The sequence below is a fragment of the Mobula hypostoma genome, chromosome 30, assembly GCF_963921235.1.
Source record: "Mobula hypostoma chromosome 30, sMobHyp1.1, whole genome shotgun sequence".
In the NCBI taxonomy this organism is placed as follows: Eukaryota; Metazoa; Chordata; class Chondrichthyes; order Myliobatiformes; family Myliobatidae; genus Mobula; species Mobula hypostoma.
The window spans coordinates 13,205,768-13,226,867 of NC_086126.1; the positions used below are offsets into that span (position 1 = coordinate 13,205,768).

At 44.1% G+C, this 21,100-nt stretch overlaps 1 protein-coding gene across 3 annotated transcripts in view; it reads right to left on the bottom strand.

The window, feature by feature from the left end:
• dnajc4 (DnaJ (Hsp40) homolog, subfamily C, member 4) overlaps positions 1-21,100 on the bottom strand; it is a 274,824-nt gene that overhangs the window by 234,297 nt on the left and 19,427 nt on the right. For all 3 annotated transcript variants that reach the window (XM_063036118.1, XM_063036121.1, XM_063036120.1), the window contains exon 3: positions 7,911-8,004. In XM_063036118.1, coding sequence (XP_062892188.1) covers positions 7,911-8,004 — 94 coding nt within the window. The remainder of the gene's footprint in view (positions 1-7,910; positions 8,005-21,100) is intronic.

Sequence of the window (21,100 nt, forward strand, 5' to 3'; positions counted from 1 at the left end):
ACAGCAATGACTCAGGGGGTGGTGAACCCGTGGAGTTTATTACCGCAGACAGCTGTGGAGGCCAAGTCATTCAAAGTTCAAAGTAATTTTATTAATAAAATACTTCTATGTCGCCATACGCTACCTGGGGATACGCTCGCTTGCAGGTACTCACAGGAGAAGAGGCAAATACAATGGAGACAGTGAAAATCTACACGCAAGCAAAGAGCAACGTGCAAAAGAAGATAATAAATTGAGAGTATAAGTTGTTAAGTCATTGAAAACGAGTCTGTGGTTTGTGGAATCGGCAGTGAAATACATCTCAGTGTCTCAACCCTGAAAAGGTCAGCCATTTGATAGCGCCGTCCAAAGCACGTTAGTGCCTTGCCTTGTTTATGTAAAAGCGTATTGGAGCTGCCTTTACGATCCCAGTGGCACGCACAGCGACCGGATATGGACAGGGTCAGACTCCATGGTGTGCGCTGAGGGAGTATGTTTATCACTGCGTTAAGACTTTGCACTTTTGTCGTTTCCTCGAGGAGACAAGGCGGGGTCACTTTCCAGGCCACTCTGAATCAACTTCCATCATCGGTCACTGGGGCGTCCCGGGTTTGATACTTTTTCTCCCCGCCTAGGAAATTCGTGACTTCGATTGACACTGCCCCACTAATGTGACACCATACGTGGCGTCTCTGTTTATCTGCTTCATATAGAATCAAACAGCAGAGGAATGGGCTACACAGTATCCAGGTTGTTAAAGAAAGACTCAATCAGTTCCTCTCCTCTATCCCATCCTCAATTGCAATACAAATCTGACTTCTCGAAATTTGTGTGCAGTTTTCTTCTGTAAGTTACTGTTCAATCTGCTCTTGCCACATTTTCACGGGGTGGGGGAGAAGGCAGGAAATTGGGGCTGAGGGGGGAAACGGATCAGCCATGATGAAATAGTGGAGCAGACTCGATGGGCCAAATCCTCTATCTTCTGGTCGTACGGCTCTTTCTAGATCAAAGGTTCAAAATTCAAAGTAAATTCAAAGTACACGCAAGTCACCACATACAACCCTGAGATTCATTTTCTTGCGGACATTTAGTGGGACAAAGAAATGCAACAGACCCACCCAATGAAAAACTACACACAAAGACTGACGAACAGCCAATGTACAAATACAAAAAAAATAGTAAATAAAGAATACTGAGAACAGAATCAGAAACAGGTTTAATATCACTGGCATATGTTGTGAAATTTGTTAACTTTACAGCAACAGTACAATGAAATACATGATAAAGGTACATCGCATCCGGTGTTTCTCCAGTTAGTGGACTATTTCCCTCCACGCCTCTCTGACGTAGTGGGGAACCGCGTACGAGGCAAGTTACAGCAGTGGTTTGCCATTGCCTTCTGCCGGGTGAGTTTCCAAAGAGATCACCAGCTCGTAACCCAGCACGGGTGGAAAGCGCGCAGGGGAGCCGGCTGGATTCGAACTCCAGTCCAACGCTGATGCCACTACGCCACAAGCCAGGTCACATGATAAATACAGAGAAAGAAACAGTTAAAGCAGAGTTACAAGAAAAAGATTGCGAACCCTTTGCAATTATCTGGTTTTCTGCATTAATTACTCATAAAATGTGGTCTGATCTTCATCTAAGTCGCAATAATAGACAAGCACAATCTGCCTAAACTAATAACACACAAACAATTGCACTTCTCGTTATTACTGAGTAGCCATTTAAACAATCATAGTCTAGGTTCAAAAAAGTATGTGAACCTCTGAGGTTAATGCCTTCTACAAAAGCTGTTTGGAGTCAAGTATTCCAATCAGTGAGATGAGATTGGAGGTGTGGGTTGTAGAGGTGCCCTGCCCTATATAAAAAAAGACACACAAAGACCGGTTACTGACAGAGCCTGCTCTTCTCAAGAAAGATCTGTTGATGTGCTCCATGCCTGAATCAAAAAAAAACTTTCAGAGGATCTTAGAAGTTGAGTTGTAGACAAGCGGTTTTTCTTGCAACTATATATATGTGTTTATTAAATAGTTTTTTTATTTATTAAATAGTTAAGTTAAAATAAATAGTGTTAAAAAAAAGAAATTTTTAAAAATGAGTTGTAGGGTCCTTGAAAGTGAGTCTGTAGGAATCACTTCAGGGTTGAGGTGAGTGAAATTATCCACTCTGGTTCAGGAGCCTGATGGTTGTAGGGTGATAATTGTCCCTGAAGCTGGTGGTGTGGGACCCGAGGCTCCTGTACCTCCTTCCCAATGGCAGCAGTGAGAAGAGAGCATGGCCCGGATGGTGGGGTCCTTGATGATGGATGCCTTCTTGTGACAGCACTCCCTGTAGACGTGTTCAATTATTAGGCCAAAGTCTCCTTAGAATCAAGACCCAACTAAAGGTTAGCTTTGTATGTCACACATACATCAAAACAGACAGTGAAATGTATCATTTGTGATGTATAGGGGCAGCTCGCAAATGTCACCAAACTTCTGGCACCAACATAGCATTCCCGAAAATTATTAACCCTAACTGTCACAAACAAGAGAAAATCTGCAGATGCTGGAAATCCAAACAACACGCGCAAAATGCTGGAGGGACTCGGCGTCTATGGAAAGGAGCAAACGGTCGATGATTCGGGCTGAGACCCTTCATCAGGAGTGGAAAAGGAGATGAGGAGTCACTCATCTAATCGTGATGCTTTCGGGAATGAGGGAGGAAACTGGAACACCTGGAGGAAACCCACATGGTCACGGGGAGAACATACAATGTCCTTACAGACAACAGCAGAAATTGAACCCCAACCGGTGATTGACGGCGCTGTAAAGCGATTGCGCTAACCGCAATGCAATCATGCCGCCCCTAGAGGGCAACGTGGAGTCTGCCTGCTCCTGGTAATATGGCCATGTCCATTGGATGCAATATATCCATTATATTTATATATATATATATATACACACACACACACACACACACACACACATATATATATATATATATATATATATATATATACACACACACACACATATATATATATACAGCTACTCCACCGTGGACAGTTTGTTACCTTACGCAGTATGGTACTGCAAAATTCTGTTCACATTCGTTCTGTTTCCCCAGCCTTAGATCAGTCACTGAAGCAGTCCAGATTTGGAGATGCCACGAGATGCTGGTTCTCTAAGACACACCCGCACAATCACTCACCTCCCCATAGCCAACAACGATAAATTACGATAGGTCACCTATCACACAGTAAAATACACCCAGTGGCCACTTTTTTTTTTTAGGTACAGTACACCCACTCGTTAATACAAGCATCTAATCAGCCAATCATGCAGCAGCAACTCAATGCAAAAAAGCATGCAGACATGGGCATGGTCATGCACTTTGGTAGAAGAAACAAATGTGCAGACTATTTTTCTAAATGGGGGAGAAAATCCAAAAATCTGAGGTGCAGCCAGATTCAAGGAGAACCTGATCATTATACCACAGTGGTGGGGCTCATTAGCAAGAATGATGAAACAATGTACAGGGAGGAGGTCAAACACCTAGAGAGCTGGTGCAGTGATAACAACTTGATGCTTAATGTCACCAAAACCAAGGAGATGATCGTCGATTTCAGACGGTCTCAGCCTGAGCACACACCCCTCAGCATCAGCAACTCCACAGTGGAGAGAGTGGAAAACATCAAGTTCCTTGGGGTGCTGATCTCGGACAACCTCACCTGGTCCAGGAACACCACTGGGATTGTGAAACTGGCCCAGCAGAGATTGCACTTTCTGAGGAAGCTTAAACAAGCATCACTCCCCACTAACATCTTAACTACATTCTACAGAGGCGTGGTTGAGAGTGTGCTGACCTTTTGCATCACAACCTGGTACTCCAGCTGCAGTGCTGTCTTGTCAAAAAGCCTTGCAGAGGGTGGTTAGGGGAGCAGAGAAGGTTATTGGGGTCTCCCTACCTTCTGTCCAAGACCTCTTTCAGAGTCGATGCCTCCAGAAGACACGGTACATAATTAAAGACCCCTCACACCCTCTCCATGAACTGTTTGCTCATCTGCCATCAGGCAAACGTTACAGGAGCATCAAAACTAAAACCACAAGGCTACTAAACAGCTTCCTCCCACAGGCAGTCAGACTGCTAAATAGCTGCTCCACCTGACTCTGCTTTGGACATTTCTAACTTGCACTGGACACCTACAACTTGATTTTAACTGACATGCAGCTGTTATGTTTATTATTTAGTGTTGCGTTTGTTATGTTATGATTGCACTGCTCCTGGGAAACGGTCTCATTCTGCCCTGCAGAGCTGATGTACGGTTAGAATGACAATAAAATTTTTTGAATCTTGAATCTTTGAATCTTCAAAGGGACTTGGGAGTCCTTGTGCAGGACATCCTAAAGGCTAACTTGCAGATCGAGTCGGTGGTGAGGAAGGCAAATGCAATGTTTGCCTTCATTTCAAGAGGTCTAGAATTCAAGAGCAGAGATGTGATGCTGAGACTTTATAAGGCACTGGTGAGACCAGTTCTGGGCTCCTCGTCTAAGAAAAGATGTTCAGAGGAGGTTCACAAGTGTGATGCCGGGCATGAAAAGGTTATCATACGAGGAACGTTTGATAGCTCTGGATCTGTACTCTCTGGAATTTAGAAGGATGAGGGGGATCTCATTCAAACCTTTTGAATGTTGAAAGGCCTAGACAGAGTAGACAGAGTAGATGTGGAAAGGATGTTTCCCATGGTGGGGGAGTCTAGGACAAGAGGGCACAGCCTCAAGATAGAGAGGCGTCCATATAAAACAGGGATGCAGAGGAATTTCTTTAACCAGAGGGTGGTGAATTTGTGGAATTTATTACCACAGGCAGCTGTGGAGGGTGGAGGCCAGGTTATTAGGTGTATTTAAGGCAGAGCTCAATTGGACACAGCATCAAAGGTTACAGGAAGACCCGGGGAGTGGGGCTGAGAAGAGTAAAAAAGGGTCAGCCATGATTAAATGGCGTAGCAGACGCGATGGGCCGAATGGCCTAATTCTACTCCAATGTCTTATGGTCAAGAAGTTCAGTTGTTATTCAGACCAAATATCAGAATGGGGGAAGAAATGTGATCTAAGTGACTTTGACTGTGGAATGTTGGTGCCAGATTGGGTGGTTTGAACATCTCAGAAACTGCTGATCTCCTGGGATTTTCACCCACGATGGTCTCCAGAGAATGGTGAAAGAAACAAAAAAAATCCAGTGAGTAGCAGTTCTGTGGGCAAAGATGCCTTGTTAATGAGAGAGGTCAGTGGAGAATGGCCAGACTGGTTCAAACTGAACAGTAACTCAAATAACCACACGTTACAACAGCGGTGTGCAGAAGAGCATCTTTGAATGGACAACAAGTCAAACTTCGATGTGGATGGGCTACAGCAGCAGAAGACGACGCCAGTTCAAGCTCAAGTTTAACTGACATTCAACCGTGTACATGAAACAAAACAACGTTCCTCAACGGCCAAGGTGCAAAACAGTCACACACAGCATGTATAGCATATATAATTAAGATAGCAGAAAAACATAGTCACAAAAAAATATATACAGCCCAGGTCCCTGAGTATCACTGCCCATAGATTGATGGTGCATAGAATATGGTCCTGGAGCCATGTTTCTGCAAGAACAAGCACACAGCAGTTTCTCATCTCGCCCTCGTGCAGCCACAAAGGAACGCAATCCAGCTTGTTTTCCACCGAGCGAATACAGGAGAGCAGCGCCACTGGGAGGGGCCAGCTTCTAATCCTGCATAGACCCCAGCTACCTCCTACACCGCCTCTACGCAGCTGCAGTAGGCAGCCTACAGTGGCATGAGGGCCTGGTCCACTGCTAAGCACGGCTGAACCGTTTCTACTGACATGTGAAGGGTAAAGGCGGGTTGCTGGCGCCTTAAAACCAGTCGCTTCGGGCAGATGGGGATCGTCAGCTGTGGTTGGCAGCTCATCTGGGAGAAGGACGGCTCTGATCTCAAACCTCCGCTGCCTTGTGGCTATACCCACTCATGGGAAAGGCTTTGGGAGTAAACCCCGAGGGAAAAATCCAGAGTCGGAGTCCATAAGGCAGTCCTACATTGAGTTTGACACTGACTGGCAACTCCTGCAACGCTGCTGGTTCCAAACTGTATCGGTCTCTGCCATTTCATAGTCATAGTCATACTTTATTTCTCTGGGCTCATCAGATGCGTGGAGAGGGGGAGCTTGCTACATGGGCAACAGCTCGCTCTCCGTATCGTACTGCCCGGACTTGCGTATCTAGACCGCTAGGACGCAAAATCCATGGTCAACCCTGACTGACGGAGGCCTCATTCACTCACAGCTGATCAACACCTCCATCCATTAACCCAACCCGCCACAACCCAAACCACGTCTACTTCATCATTTCCTGTCAGAGTCACCTTATGTTCAGACACTCCTGCGCCCAGCCTCACTTCATGGATATACAATCAATGTATAGAAGTTATCTTATGTATTTATATTTATCATGTTTTATTATTATTGTGTTCTTTATCTTACTGTGTGTTTTCTTGTGCTGCCTTGTTTTCAGAGGAACAATTATGTGCTTGATATGACATTAAACAACCTTGAATCTTGGAAAATCAAGGCCAAACCAATGCGGAGATAGTTGGAAAGGTGGTCATTCTGTGATCAACTATGAGGCAATGTTGCAGCTCTATAAAACCCCGGTTAGAGCACACTTGGAGTACTGTGGTTAGTTCTGGTTGCCTCATTGTAGGAAGCTTTAGAGAGGGTGCTGAGGAGAATTACCAGGGTGCTGCCTGAACTAGAGGTCTGGTCTTATGTGGAAAGGCTGAGCGAGCTGGGGCTTTTCTCTCTGGAGCGAAGGAGCGTGAGAGAGAACCTTACAGAAGTGTACAAGATGATAAGAGGCATAGATAGAGTGGAGAACCAGATGCTCTTTTTTTTTGACCAGGGCAGAAATGGCTAATATAATGGAGCAAAATTTTAAGGAGATTGGAGGGATGTCAGAGGTAGGCTCTTTACACAGAGAGTGGCGGGTGCATGGAATGCCCTGTCGGGAGTGCTGGTAGAGGCAGATGCATTCGCAACATTTGGGAGATTCTGAGATACACACGTGGATGATGGAAAAATGGAGGGTTGTGTTGGAGGGAAGGATTAGACTCATCTTAGGGTAGGATAAAAGATTGGCACAACATTCTGAGATAGCCGCCTGCAAATAAAGAATCAACAAGTTGTCAATATTGGCCCACAATGTTGTGCCAGCCATGTAACCTACTCCAGAAACTGCCTAGAATTTCCCTACCGCATAACCCTCTATTTTTCTAAGCTCCATATACCCTATTGTATCCACTTATTCCTATTGTATAGTTTCCCGTCATGTTCACCCTTCACCCTCAACTCATGACCTCTGGTTGTAGACCCACCCAACCTCAGTGGGAAAAGCCTGCTTGTGCGGGCAGCTCGTTCCACACTCTCACCACACCCTCTGAGTGAAGAACTTTCCCCTCACGGTCCCCTTAAACTTTTCACCTTTCACCCTTAACCCATGACATCCGTTTGTAGTTCTACCCACCCTCAGTGGAAAAAGCCTGCTTACATTTATCCTATCTATACCCCTCACAATTTTGTATACCTCTATCAAATCTCCTCTCAATCTTCTACGTTCCAAGGGATAAAGTCCTAACCTATCCAACCTTTCCTTATAACTCAGGTCATCCAGACCCAGCAACATCCTTGTAAATTTTCCCTGTACTCTTTCAAACTTATTTACATCTTTCCTGTAGGTAGGCGACCAAAACTGCACATAGCACTCCAAATTAGGCCTCACTAATGTCTTATACAACTTCAACATAACATCCCATCTCCTTTGATTCATGTGACACCATGGTCCGTAAGGAGCATGCAGTGTACACAAGACAACACGCAAGATTTCCCTACCTTCTTTGACTGCTCACGGAAAGCCTTCTTGATCTCTTCAAGTGTTGCATCTGGTTTGATCCCAAGAACAGCGTAGTAGGTGGTGCTACTGAATCTGGACAAAACAGAAGACGAGTTACTGGCTGATTGGAAATGCTTCATAAAAAAGATATTTTTGACATTATTTCAACGGTTTTGAATATAGACTTACAACCTCACCCAATTACTGCTATCTTTGGATTACCAATGATAGATTCAAATTATTTAACCTCTTCAGCACGCAGGATGATTGCATTTCTTACTTTAATGGCTAGAAGATCCATTTTGCTGAATTGGAAAGAGATTAACCTACTGTATTTCATTGGTTTTCACAAACTATGGTGTGTTTGAATTTGGAAAAAATTAGAAGTGTGGTTTATGATCCTTCCATTAAATTTGAAAAAATTTGGAGGCCATTCATTCAGCATTTTCATTTGATGTAATTTGACCATTTCCAAACTTGTTTTATTTCTCTGTACTGTTGGTTGAGAGGAAAGGAGTCATCGACACTAAGGTTTTCTTCTTTCCCATTTTTAAGTTGATAGAATTGCCCAAGTCTTTTAGTTTAGTTGACTAATTCTGTTCAGTTTAGTTTTTTTTTGGGATGGGTTTTTTTCTTCTTTTTTTTTCTTTTTCAAGATTTTTCTTCAGTTTTTTTTTTGCCCTGTATTATTCATTGTTATTCTACACGATTGGGAGCTTTGTCAATTTATACTATTTGGTCTTACAATTAATCATTTTAAGTGTAACAATGCATCTCCTACTATCTGTATTATTGCTATGTTATGTTTTCATTCTGTGAAATTAATAAAAAGATTGAAAAAAAAAGGAAATGCTTCATCTTCAGTAACCTCAATGGATCTGGGGTTGAGAGGGTGAACAGTTTTAAGTTCCTCGCCGAGGATCTCATGGGGACTGTACATACGGGCTGTGTGATGAACAGCACCTCTTTCATGTCAGACGGTTGAAGAAGTTTGGTATGGGCCCCCAAATCCTAAGGACTTTCTACAGGGGCACAATTGAGAGCATCCTGACTGGCTGCATCACTGCCTGGTATGGGAACTGTACCTCCCTCAATCACAGGACTCTGCAGAGAGTGGTGCGGACAGCCCAGCATATCTGTAGATGTGAACTTCCCACGATTCAGGACATTTACAAAGACAGGTGTGTAAACTGGGTACCCAAGTCACCCCAACCACAAACTGTTCCAGCCCCTACCACCCGGGAAATGGTACCGCAGCGTAAAAGTCAGGACCAACGGGGTCCGGGACAGCTTCCTCCACCAGGCCATCAGACTGATAATTCACACTGATACAATTGTATTTCTATGTTTTGTTGACGGTCCTGTTGTACATATTATTTATTACAAATTACTATAAATTGCGCATTTAGACTGAGACATAATGTAAAGACATTTACTCCTCATGTGTATGAAGGATGTAAGTAATAAAGTCAATTTAATTTAATTCAATTCAACTCAAATGTCAGGGACTTCAGAAATGACTACGCCAAGGACGCCAGTCAGAATCAGGTTTAACATCACTGGTATATGTCGTGAAACTTGTTTGCTTTGCAGCAGCAGTACAATGCAAGATAAGTAAAGAAAAAAATGAATTTAAGTATATGTATGTGTATTAAATAGTTACATTTTAAAATAGTGCAAAGGCAGAAGTAATTAAAAAGAAGTGAGGTAGTGTTCATAAGGTCAACATCAATTTAGAAATCGGATGGCAGAGAGGGGGAAGCTGTTCCTGAATTGCCGAGTCTTTATCTTTAGGATTCTGTACCACAATGAGAACAAGGCATGCTCTGGGTGAAGGGGGTCCTTAATAATGGATGCCACCTTCCTGAGACACAGCTCCTTCAAGATACCTTGGATACTGTGGAGGCTGGTGCCCGTGATGGAGCTGACTAATTTTACAGTCTTCTGCAGCTTACTTCGATCCTGTGCAGTAGCCACCCTCCCCCCATACTGGACGGTGATGAGGCCTGTCAGAATTCTTTCCACGGCAGAGTGTTTTAGGTGACGTGGCAAGTCTCCTCAAACTCCTCATGAAATAGAGCTGCTAACCTGACTCCTTTACGGCTTCACCAATATGTTGTGACCAGGTTAGGCCTCGAGAGATCCTGACACCCAGGAACTTGAAATTGTTCACTCCCTCGACCTCTGATCCCTCAATCCAATCCTACTAAATTTATCCTTCTGTCATGATAGCATCCTCCGAGAGGACTACAACCTTGTCATGGTTTGGAGGCTTCTGTGCCTCAATGACCCGGACAGCCAGGGCTTCATGGTCTGGCCCTTGGTAGGGTCACCCAAACTAAACAGTTCAAAGGGTAGAGGTCAGACTAAGAGTGGTCCTCTGGTCCTCCAGGTTCAGGGGGTTCAGCTCAGGACTAACAACCCTGACTGGTCAAACAAAATTGTTATGGAAACAGCAAGGAAGAACCCTCCTAAATCTGAGTGTGACGGTATTCCTGAGTCTCCACCCAGGATTTATGTGACTGATGGTAGTGAAAACCGAGAGGAAGCTACTGACCCGATGAAGGAAGCCCTGAACACCACCAGAGGTGGAAGACCTTCATTGCTGCCCTAAACGCCAGCAGTGTAACAGTCAGTAACACACATAGCAGAGTCAAAATACTTTCTGTTGGAATCAGTTGTTTTTAATACTTCTAATAAGGAATTAGTTGAATTAATGTGAGACTAAAATCATAGTTTTAATCCAATTACAGACAAGAGAAAATCTGCAGATGCTGGAAATCCAAGCACACACAAAATGCTGGAGGAAAGAGTACAGTCGATGTTTTGGGCCGAAACCCTTCAGCAGATGAGGAGTAGAGTTAAAAGGCTGGGGGGGGGGTGGGGGTGATGGGGCGGTGGAGAACAAGTTGACAGGTGAACTCTATCAAGGTCTATAAACCTCCAACTTCCACCCTGCCCTCAAATTTACCTGGTCTATTTCTGACACCTCCCTCCCCCTTCTTAATCAGATTGTCTCTATCTCTGCAGACAGCTTATCTACTAATGTCCATAAAGCATCAATTTCTCGAACTTCCAGTAATGGCCCCGTCCTCTCCTTCACCATTCCGCCTTTCTTTCTTCCATGGCCTTCTGTGCACTCTTGTTAGACGACTTCTTCTCCAGCCCTGTACCCCTTTCACCAATCAACTCCCCAGCTCCTTACTTCACCCCTCTCCCGCCCAGTATCACCTATCACCTTGTGTTTCTCCCTCCCCTCCGCTCACCTTTTAACTCAGACTAATATAATCATTATAATATAATTATTTTAATTGTGTTACCTATTAACTGGATTATTTCTATCTGAAGAATTTCTGTTATCTCCATAAGGCCATAAGACATAGGAGCAGAATTAGGCCATTCAGCCCATCGAGTCTGCTCTGCCATTTCATCATGGCTGATCGCGGATCCCACTCAACCACATAGACCGATCAGCAAGCGATCAACTTACGCCTTAAAGATACCCACGGACTTGAACTCCCCTGTAGTCTGTGGCAGAGCATTCCACAGATTTACTACTCTCTAGCTAAAACAATTCCTCCTTACCTCTGTTCTAATTTTGAGGTTGTGCCCTCCCCTCCAGTTCTGGATACCCCTACCATAGGAAACATCCACCCTATCTAGTCCTTTCAACATTATATAACCATATAACAATTACAGCACAGAAACAGGCCATCTCGGCCCTTCTAGTCCATGCCGAACTGTTACCCTATCCTATTCCAACCGACCTACACTCAGCCCATAACCCTCCATTCCTTTCCTGCCCATATAGCTCTCCAATTTAACTTTAAACGACAACATTGAACCTGCCTCAACCACTTCTGCTGGAAGCTCGTTCCACACAGCTACCACTCTCTGAGTAAAGAAGTTCCCCCTCATGTTACCCCTAAACTTTTGTCCTTTAACTCTCAACCCATGCCCTCTTGTTTGAATCTTCCCCACTCTCAATGGAAAAAGTCTAACCACGTCAACTCTATCAATCCCCCTCATAATTTTAAACACCTCTATCAAGTCCTCCCTCAGCTTTCTACGCTCCAAAGAATAAAGACCTAACTTGTTCAACCTTTCTCTGTAACTTAGGAGATGAAACCCAGGCAACATTTTAGTAAACCTCCTCTGTACTCTCTCAATTTTATTGACATCCTTTGGTGACCAGAACTGTACACAATACTCCAGATTTGGCCTTACCAATGCCTTATACAAATTCAACAGTACATCCCAACTCCTATACTCAATGCTCTGATTAATAAAGGCCAGCAATCCAAGAGCTTTCTTCACCACCCTATTCACACGAGATTCCATCTTCAGGGAACTATGCACCATTATTCCTAGATCCCTCTGTTCTAAAGCATTCTCTAATGCCCTACCATTTACCATGTATGTCCTATTTTGATTAGTTCTACCAAAATGTAGCACCTCACATTTTTCAGCATTAAACTCCATCTGCCATCTTTCAGCCCACTCTTCTAACTGTCCTAAATCTCTCTGCAAGCTTTGAAAACCTACCTCATCATACATTCTGTAGGTTTCAATGAGATCCTCCCCCCCCCCCGTTCTTCTAAATTCCAGTGAGTACAGGCCCAAAACTCCTCATATGTTAACCCCTTCGTTCCCGGAATTAACCTCATGAACCTCGAGACATGAAGGAAAGAGCAGTGGATACAGCGCAGTCCATCAGAGGCAGAGCGCTCCCCATCACTGAGCACCTCGACAAGAAGCGCTGACACAAGAAAGCAGCGCCCATCATCAAGAAACCCCCACAATCCAGGCCCTGCTCCCCTTTTGTTGCAGCCATCGAGCAGGAGGTACCGAACTTGGGTCCCACACCACCAGGTTCAGGAACAGTTATTACTGCACCCTTCAACCACCAGGCTCCTGAACCAATATGGATAACTTCGCTCACCTCAACTCTGAACTGATTCCACAACCTACTTCCAAGAACTCTACAACTCATGTTCTCAGAATTATTTACTTTTGTGCAATTTGACTTCCTGGGTTGATTGTTAGTCTTTGTTTATTTATAGTCCTTCATAAATTTTATTGTATTTCTTTATTTACCTGTAAATACCTGCAAGAAAATGAATCTCAGGTAGTATATGGAGACATGGCCACTTTATTAGGTACACCTGTTTGTCGATACAAGCAACAAACACCAGAATGGGGGAAGAAATGTGATCTAAGTGACTTTGACCGTGGAACGATTGTTGGTGCCAGATGGGGTGGTTTGAGCATCTTGGGAAGTGCTGATCTCCTGGGATTTTCACGCACAACAGTCTCTAGAGTTCGCAGAGAATGGTTGCGAGAGACAAAAAGCAGTGAACGGCAGTTCTGTGGGCAAAAATGCCTTGTTAATGAGAGACGTCAGAGGAGAAGGGCCAGACTGGTTGAAGTTGACTGGAAGGCGACAGTGACTCAAATCACCACGCGTTACAACGGTGGTGTGCAGGAGAGCATTTCAGATGCACAACATGTCGAACCGTGAAGTGGATGGGTTACAGCAGCAGAAGGCCACCAACATACACTTAGTCCAGGAGATGCCACTGATAACAAGTTTACTTTGACTTTGATGAAATTAACCTAGAACCATAAATGTTGGCTTTCCTTGAGCATCTTTTACTGGTTTCACAGCAGATGGTCTAGAATATAAGAGCAGGGATGTGATGTTGAGGCTCTATGAGGCACTTGGAGTACTGTGTGCAGTTTTGGGCTCCTTATTTTACAAAGGATATACTGACATTGGAGCGGGTTCGGAGAAGATTTACGAGCAATGAAAGGGTTACCGTATGAGGAACATCTGGCAGCTCTGGGGCTGTATTCCCTGGAGTTCAAAAGAATGGGGGGAAGGGGATCTCATAGAAACATTCCAAATGTTAAAAGGCCTGAACAGATTAGATATGGCAAAGTTATTTCCCATGGTAGGGGAGTCCAGGACAAGAGGGCACGACTTCAGGATTGAAGGACGTCCATTTAGAACAGAGATGCGGAGGAATTACTTTAGTCAGAGGGTGGTAAATCTGTGGAATTTGTTGCCGTGAGCGACTGTGCCAAGTCATTGGGTGTATTTAAGGCAGAGATAGATAGGTTCTTGATTAGCCAGGGCATCAAAAGGTATGGGGTGAAGGTAAGGAAGTGTGGATGACTGGAAGAATTGGATCAGCCATGATTGAATGGTGGGGCACACTAGATGGGCTGAATGGCCTACTTCTGCTCTTAAATCTTATGATCTTATGGTCTTATCTGGGAGATAGTGGCCTGCTTGCTCTGCAAAGAGATCATAATGTTGACTGGCACTTTCTTGTATCTAGGTGGAAGTTATGAACGTTATAATTCCATAACAATTAACTACACTCTTTCAAATTTCTCATAAAATAGTAAACATAGTTGTCATAGAAACAGCGGAATATATATATACACAGACTGTAGATTCGAGGCTCCAGCTCTGATTCCTGGTCAATGTGAAGTTGGCTTGTCTCAATCAGGCCAGCTGCTGAGAATGTCACCATTCTCAGTCAACGGTGACTGAGGTTTGGCTAAATGTCCTGATTAACTACTTAATGATCATTCCTGAAAGATGAAACATTATGGCAAACAGGGCCAGATGTAGCTATGACTGGTTCATTGCCCCACAGCCTTAAACAAAACTGGTTATTAAAGAGAATGGTTGTTACCTATGAAGTGTGAGCCAATACAATTTCCGGAAGATCATAAGACATAGGAACAGAATTAGGCCATTCAGCCCATTGAATCTGCTAATTTATCCTGCCTCCTCCCCGTAACCTCTGACACCCTTCCTAATCAAGAGCCCATCCACCTCCACTTTAAATGTACCCAATTGTCTTGGTCTCCACGGCCATCTGTTATTTAGTTACTGACCGTTACCCCGCTGGCGTTTAGGTCAGCAATGAAGGTCCAACACCTTTGGCGTGTCCAGGGCTTCTTTCGCTGTGTCAGCAGCTCGGCTTTCACTGCCGTCAGTCAGGCAGGTCCCGGGTGGAGTCTCAGGAATACCATCGCACTCAGATGTAGATGGGTTCTTCATCTTGTTCGACCAGTCAGGGTTGTTGGCCCTGAACCTGGAGGACCGGTGTGGCCACTCTTAGTCTGGCCTCTACCCTTTGACCTCTTTGGCATGGGTGACCCTACCAAGAGCCAAAGCACAAAGCCCTGAGTCCAGCCGACACAGCTCTCTGGGTCATTGAGGCAGGAAAGCCTCCAAACCTTATAGCGAGGTTGTGGCCAAGAATTAAGATTCACCACAAGTACCACCTCCTCATCTCCGTTCTAACGGGATGTGCTTTGACTGCCACTATAGGACACATCCTCTCCACATCCACTCTATCCAGGCTTTTCAATATTCGACAGGTTTCATAGAACATAGATATTTGTGCCAACCATGTAACCTACGGTAGAGACTGCCTAGAATTTCCCTTCCGCATAGCCCTCTATTTTTCTAAGCTCCATGTACCTATCTAAGAGGCTCTTAAAAGACCCTACTGTATCTGCCGGCAGTGCATTCCATGCACCCATTTCAATGAGATCCCATTTCATTCTTCTAAACTGCAGTGAGTACAGGCTTGGAGCCATTAAACGTTCCTCATGGTTAACCCTTTTATTCCTGGGATCCCTCTCATGACCATCCTCAGGAGCTTCTCCAACATTAGCATGTCCTCTCTTAAATACGGGGCCCAGAACTGTTCACGGTGCTCCAAGGGCAGCCTGATCTTCATCAGAACGTCAACGATGTCTTCGAGGGACAAAGATTCTGCAGCATAAATCTATCAGCAGTATTCCTGGAACATAGAAGGCTCAAGGCTAAGTGGACTGAGCTTTTAGGATTCTGAAAGGAAAGGGTAGAGAGAAGAAGTATTTTTTGCTGTTGGGAGGAGTCCAGGACAAGGGGGACGAAATCTTTTAATCAAGGCCAGGGTGGTTAGAAGTGGCGAGGAAACATTTCGTCACAGGAAAGGATGGCAAGTGCTTGGAGCTATCTCCTGCAGAAAGCTGCCAACACGAACAAAAGTGATAAATAATAAGCGTGGACGTGTGTTTCTACACGGGGGACTTGGAGTCAGCGCATGTGGATGGGAGGGTCACAATATGAGGCTAGTGAGTGACAGTGCAGACTCGAGGGACCAGGGCGTTCTCAGTTCTCGGGGAGGGAGAATATTGGCACGGAACAGTTGTAGTACTCCTCTGTTGTGCAGGGGAAAAAGATTTCGAAAATCAGATCTTGCCTTTTCCAACCGCCCTTTTTCAGTTCTCCAGTATTAAAACTCTGGTATTTGACACAGGCAGCCATGTGTGATCCTGATGTTTCTGCAGTCAAAGGTTCAATGGTCAAGAACGAGGCATGAAACTTGTTGCTTACGATGGTTTTATACTGAGCTTTGCAAGAACAAAGGAAACAGGGGGAAGGAAGACAGAAGAAAGCCTACTGCCAGGGGATAGAATAGAATAAGAAACCCAAACCACCACAGTCTGGTCCTCTTATACCAGATGCTAATGGCGAGAAGAACAAAGAGCAGAGAACAAATCAATGAGGTTTGGTCCTGTAATTCCAGACTGGTGACGGCACATATTCCACTGCTTAAATTAACCACTAAGACAGCCCCCACTCAAGTAATCAGAATCAGATTTAATATCACCAGCATGTGTCATGCAATATATAATGTGTCAATATATAATGACAAAAAAAAAATTACAGTAAGTATATACATTAAATAGTTAAATGAATAGTGCAAGTAAAAAAAAGTAGTGAGGTAGTGTTCATGTCCATTCAGAAATCAGACGGCAGAGAGGAAGAAGCTGTTCCTGAATCGTTGAGCAGTGACCCCTGTTTCCATCCAGGGGGTCAGTGTGGACATGGTGGAGGATTACAAATACCTGGGGATAAGAACTGACAATAAACGGGACTGGTCAAAGAACACTGAGGCTGTCTGCAAGAAGGGTCAGAGCCGTCTCTATTTCCTGAGGAGACTGAGGTCCTTTAACATCTGCCAGATGATGCTGAGGATGGTCTACGAGTCTGTGGTGGCCAGTGCGATCACGTTTGCTGTTGTGAGCTGGGGCAGCAGGCTGAGGGTAGCAGACACCAACAGAATCAACAAACTCATTCATAAGGCCAGTGATGTTGTGGGGATGGAACTGGACTCTCTGACGGTGGTGTCTGAAAAGAGGATGCTGTCCAAGTTGCATGCCATCTTGGACAATGTCTCCCATCCACTACATAATGTACTGGGTGGGCACAGGAGTACATTCAGCCAGAGACTCATTCCACCGAGATGCAACACAGAGCGTCATAAGAAGTCATTCCTGCCTGTGGCCATCAAACTTTACAACTCCTCCCTTGGAGGGTCAGACACCCTGAGCCAATAGGCTGGTCCTGGACTTATTTCCTGGCATAATTTACATATTACTATTTAACTATTTATGGTCTTTTTTACTATTTATTATTTATGGAGCAACTGTAACGAAAACCAATTTCCCCCGGGATCAATAAAGTATGACTGTGACTATGACTATGAGTGAGTGCCTTCAGGCTCCTGTACCTCCTTCCTGAGGGCATGTCCTGGGTGGTGGGGGTCCTTAATGATGGACGTCGGCTTTTTTGAGGCACCTCTCCCTGAAGGTGTCCAGGCCATGATGGAGCTGACTATGAGTTTACAGCGATTCAGGAACAGCTTCTTCCCCTCTGCTATCCCATGAATGTTACCTCACTACATTGTTTTAAATTTCTATTTTTTTCATAGTCATACTATATTGATCCTGCGGGAAATTGGTTTTCGTTACAGTTGCACCATAATTAAATAGTAATAAAACCATTAATAATTAAATAGTAATATGTAAATTATGCCAAGAAATAAGTCCAGGACCAGCCTATTGGCTCAGGGTGTCTGACCCTCCAAGGGAGGAGTTGTAAAGTTTGATGGCCACAGGCAGGAATGACTTCCTATGATGCTCTGTGTTGCATCTCGGAGGAATGAGTCTCTGGCTGAATGTACTCCTGTGCCCACCCAGTACATTATGTAGTGGATGGGAGACATTGTCCAAGATGGCATGCAACTTGGACAGCATCCTCTTTTCAGATACCACCGTCAGAGAGTCCAGTTCCATCCCCACAACATCACTGGCCTTACGAATGAGTTTGTTGATTCTGTTGGTGTCTGCTGCCCCAGCACACAACCAGCAAACATGATCGCACTGGCCACCACAGACTCGTAGAACATCCTCAGCATCGTTAAATAGTTAAATGAGTATATATAAGTGTGGGTGTGTATGTGTATGTATGTATGTATGTATGTATGTATGTATGTGTGTATATATATACACACACACACACACACACTGTAATTCACAGGTTTTTCTATTATGTATTGCATCCTACTGCTGCCGCAAAGTTAACAAATTTCACAACAAGCGCTGGTGGTATTAAACCTGATTTTGAACACTCTGCAGCTTATTTCAATCCTGTGCAGTGGCCCACCCTATCCCATCGCAGCAGACGGTGATGCAGCCAGTCTGAATGCTCTCCACAGTACATCTGTAGAAAACTTGCAAATGCTTTTGGTGACATATAGCCGCTGTCATGCCTGCTCTGTAGCTGGGTTGGGTCCTCAGAGATGTTGACACCCGGGAACTTGAAACTGCTCACTCTCTCCACTTCTGTGAGGACTGGTGTGTGTCCCCTCCTCTTGCCCTTTCTGAAGTCCACAATCAACTCTTGTGGTCTTACTGGCACTGAGTGCAGGCTGTTGCTGCAACGTCGGTCAACTAGCTGATATATCTCGGTCCTTTCAGTGGCGATACCCTGCCATTGAAAGTTTCCAAAATGATAAAAAGGCAAATGCAACCACTAAAAAAACACACTGAACAATTGCAGCAGATAGGTAATATTACTTGTATATTGTCCCTATACCACAAACCCCATTTCCAGAAAAGTTGGGATATTTTCCAAAATGGAATAAAAACAAAAATCTGTGATATGTTAATTCACGTGAACCTTTATTTAACTGACAAAAGTACAAAGAAAAGATTTTCAATAGTTTCACTGACCAACTTAATTGTATTTTGTAAATATACACAAATTTAGAATTTGATGGCTGCAACACACTCATCAAAAGTTGGGACAGAGTTAAAATAAGATTGGAAAGTGCACAGAATATTCAAGTAACACCGGTTTGGAAGACTCCACAGTAAGCAGGCTAATTGGTAGCAGGTGAAGTATCACGACTGGGTATAAAAGTAGCGTCCATCAAAGGCTCAGTCTTTGCAAGCAAGGATGGGTCGTGGCTCACCCCTTTGTGCCAAAATTCATGAGAGAATTGTTAGTCAGTTCAAAAGGAACATTTCTCAATGCAAGATTGCAGAGAATTTAGATTTTTCAACATCTACACTACATAATATTGTGAAAAGATTCAGAGAATTCAGAGACATCTCAGTGCGTAAAGGGCAAGGTCGGAAACCACTGTTGAATGCGCGTGATCTTCGAGCCCTCAGGCGGTACTGCCTAAGTCATGCTACTGTGACAATTATAGCCACCTGGGCTCGGGATTACTTCCGAAAACCATTGTCACTCAACACAGTCCGTCGCTGCATCCAGAAATGCAACTTGAAACTGTATTACGCAAGGAGGAAGCCATACATCAACTCTATGCAGAAACGCCAGCGTGTTCTCTGGGCCCGAGCTCATCTCAGATGGACCGAAAGACTGTGGAACCGTGTGCTGTGGTCAGATGAGTCCACATTTCAGCTAGTTTTCGGAAAAAATGGGCGAAGAGTTCTCTGTGCCAAAGATGAAAACGACCATCCAGATTATTATCAGTGAAAGGTGCAAAAGCCAGCATCTGTGATGGTATGGGGGGGTGCATCAGTGTCCACGGCATGGGGGAGTTGCATGTATCTGAAGGTACCAATGACTCTGAGGCGTATATTAGGATTTTAGAGAGACATATATTGCCATCAAGGCGACGTCTCTTCCCGGGACGTCCACGCTTATTTCAGCAGGACAATACCAGACCACATTCTGCACGGGCTACAACAGCGTGGCTTTGTAGACACAGAGTGCGTATGCCTGACTGGCCTGCTGCCAGTCCAGATCTATCTCCTATTGAAAATGTATGGCGCATCATGAAGAGGAGAATCGGACAACGGAGACCACGGACTGTTCAGCAGCTGAAGTCTTATATCAAGCAAGAATGGACAAAATTTCCAATTGCAAACCTACTACAATTAGTATCCTCAGTTCCAAAACGACTAAAAAGTGTTATTAAAAGGAAAGGTGATGTAACACAATGGTAAACATGCCTCTGTCCCAAGTTCTGTTGAGTGTGTTGCAGCCATCAAATTCTAAACTTGTGTATGTTTACAAAATACAATTAAGTTGGTCAGTAAAACTATAGAAAATCTTTTCTTTGTACTTTTGTCAGTTAAATAAAAGTTCACATGAATTAACATATCACAGATTTTTGTTTTTATTGCATTTTGGAAACTATCCCAACTTTTCTGGAAATGGGGTTTGTATAATTACACATATAGTAAATAGGTTTACACGATTTGTTTTTGTGCATGGGATGCGGTGGTTGATGTCCTTGCTGCGGTTTGCGCAATTTGATTTTTTTTGGCGCGTGGGGAAGTTTGATATTCTTGTGGGCGTTGACCACGATTTCTTTTTTTGCGCATGGTGAGGGTTAATGTTCTTGTTGCCGTTTACACAATTATTTTTTTATCTGTGCAGGTGGAGGTTGACATTTGCCCTTGAACAGCCCCCATAGTTTTCTTTGTTTCGTGGCTTTCTGGAGAAGACAGATCTCAGAGTTGAATGCTGCATGCACACTTTGACAATAAATGTACCTTTAACCTTAATTGTATTAAAATACAAGTAAGCATAAGAGAGTTAAACTACAAGGAAAGTAACAATTATACAGTCCAATCCGACAACCACAAAGCTTGTTGCCACTACACACACCAAGTCATCACAGGATGTGTGGGAGGAATTGCCCCACCACTCTGTTCAGGTTGCAGCTGCTGGGGCAATTGAGAAAAGTCAGCTGGCCCCAGTCCTGTTTATAACTGATAAAGTAAGGGCAAGTCAGGGGTAAAGGTTGATTTATACTTGTGCGTTAACTCAACACCATAGGTACAGCGTTGCTGC